This window comes from Corvus brachyrhynchos, unplaced genomic scaffold, assembly GCF_000691975.1.
Source record: "Corvus brachyrhynchos isolate BGI_N302 unplaced genomic scaffold, ASM69197v1 scaffold544, whole genome shotgun sequence".
Classification (NCBI taxonomy): domain Eukaryota; kingdom Metazoa; phylum Chordata; class Aves; order Passeriformes; family Corvidae; genus Corvus; species Corvus brachyrhynchos.
Genome location: NW_008238325.1, coordinates 2,287,022 through 2,288,277, shown reverse-complemented (window position 1 = coordinate 2,288,277; position 1,256 = coordinate 2,287,022). Strand labels below are relative to the sequence as shown.

The following is a 1,256-nucleotide window of genomic DNA, read 5'->3' as shown; positions in this document are numbered from 1 at the left end:
TCTGACAAAAGCTGCTCGTTTTGAGTTTTTCGGCTCCCCCTGCCGGCTCTGCCTCTGTCCTTACAACCTTACACGATGCAGGGAAACCCCCCGAGGACGGAGCGCATACTTGGGTGCAGATGGTGCCTGCGAGCACAAAGATTGAGGGGGAGTATCTGTTACAGCGAGACTTTCTACCAGCTGCAGATGTTCGGGGCCTAGAACTGCTCCATGTGTTCAAACAAATAATGACCATCATTTTCTCTTCTTTTATTTTCAGAACGGAAATACACCGGAGCAGCTACATTTGTTCTCATTTGAGGGATCCCCTTCCTCCCCGCTCCTCAGCTCATCCCGACAAAACTCGCAGAAAGCAGCCCAGGAACACGTTTGGAAAAAACTTTGGGAGGGTGCAAAGCGCAGGTTAAATCCAGAGAAGCCGCGGCTTCCCGGGAGGGGAGAAAGCTCAAAATATCCCGGGTTTATCCCAGACTTTCTGTATTTCTTAAACCCGAACAAAGCACCTCGCTCAGTTCTCCTGCCGTTTCAACATTTAAGAACTACGAGGAGAAACGGACAGAAAATAAATCTATTCTTGTTTCACTTCGCGGTTCCTAATTCAGTTTATGGTCGCGACATCCATGAAGGGAATCGGTGCGTCCATGGATGAGCCGGGCAGCGGGGACCGGGAACGCAGCCCCCGCCAGCCCCGGAGGCTCGGGAGCGGGAGGCAGGATGGAATAACCGCGGAGCTGGGATAAAACACGGCCGAACGAAGGGCTGGGGACACGCGGGGAGACAAACGCCGGGGAGGCAAAGCCCTGCGGGGCCGTTCGCAGGTTTGCTGGGTGAAGTTGGGCGCCGGGGAGCTGACTCCTCTCCCTGACAGAAGGATGGGGCTCTTCCCCATCATCTTCCCGGCTCTCCCACAGCTGCCCCTTCCCCCGAGCACACGCACCCACGCGGGCGGGCACCCACGCGGCCCCGCAGCTTCGGCTACCTGCACCCTGGCCTCGGAGAGCCCCAGCCGCTGGCTCAGCTCCTCCCGCATGAACGCGTCCGGGTAGTGGGTCTCGTCGAAAAGCCTTTCCAGCTCGTTCAGCTGCTCCAGGGTGAAATTCGTCCGGCTCCTCCTCTGCTTGATTTTCGTCTGCCCTTCGTCTTCCATCGCTTTCGCATCCTCCTTGCGCTCCTTCAGCTCTGGGGACACTGGGCACGACACAGCAGTCAGAGCGGCGGGGCCGGCACGCCGGGGCCGGGGGCACCGGGGCTCGCCC

General features: G+C 58.6%; 1 protein-coding gene across 1 annotated transcript; it reads right to left on the bottom strand.

The window, feature by feature from the left end:
• Positions 1 to 6: 6 nt before the first annotated feature.
• Positions 7 to 1,250, bottom strand: SHOX2 (short stature homeobox 2). The gene is made up of 2 exons (XM_017734420.1): positions 980 to 1,250; positions 7 to 126 (listed from the first exon to the last, which is right to left on the bottom strand). The coding sequence occupies exons 1-2, from the start codon at positions 1,145 to 1,147 to the stop codon at positions 61 to 63; spliced, it is 234 nt and encodes a 77-aa protein (XP_017589909.1). The 5' UTR covers positions 1,148 to 1,250; the 3' UTR covers positions 7 to 60.
• Positions 1,251 to 1,256: the final 6 nt, after the last annotated feature.

Bases quoted from the DNA above. Each gene is read 5' to 3' on its own strand.
- SHOX2 (XM_017734420.1), bottom strand. From the start codon at position 1,147: ATGGAAGACGAAGGGCAGACGAAAATCAAGCAGAGGAGGAGCCGGACG. The intron at 127-979 runs GTAGCCGAAGCT...TTGTGCTCGCAG, and splicing joins TCTCCGAGGCCAGGGTGCAG to GCACCATCTGCACCCAAGTA.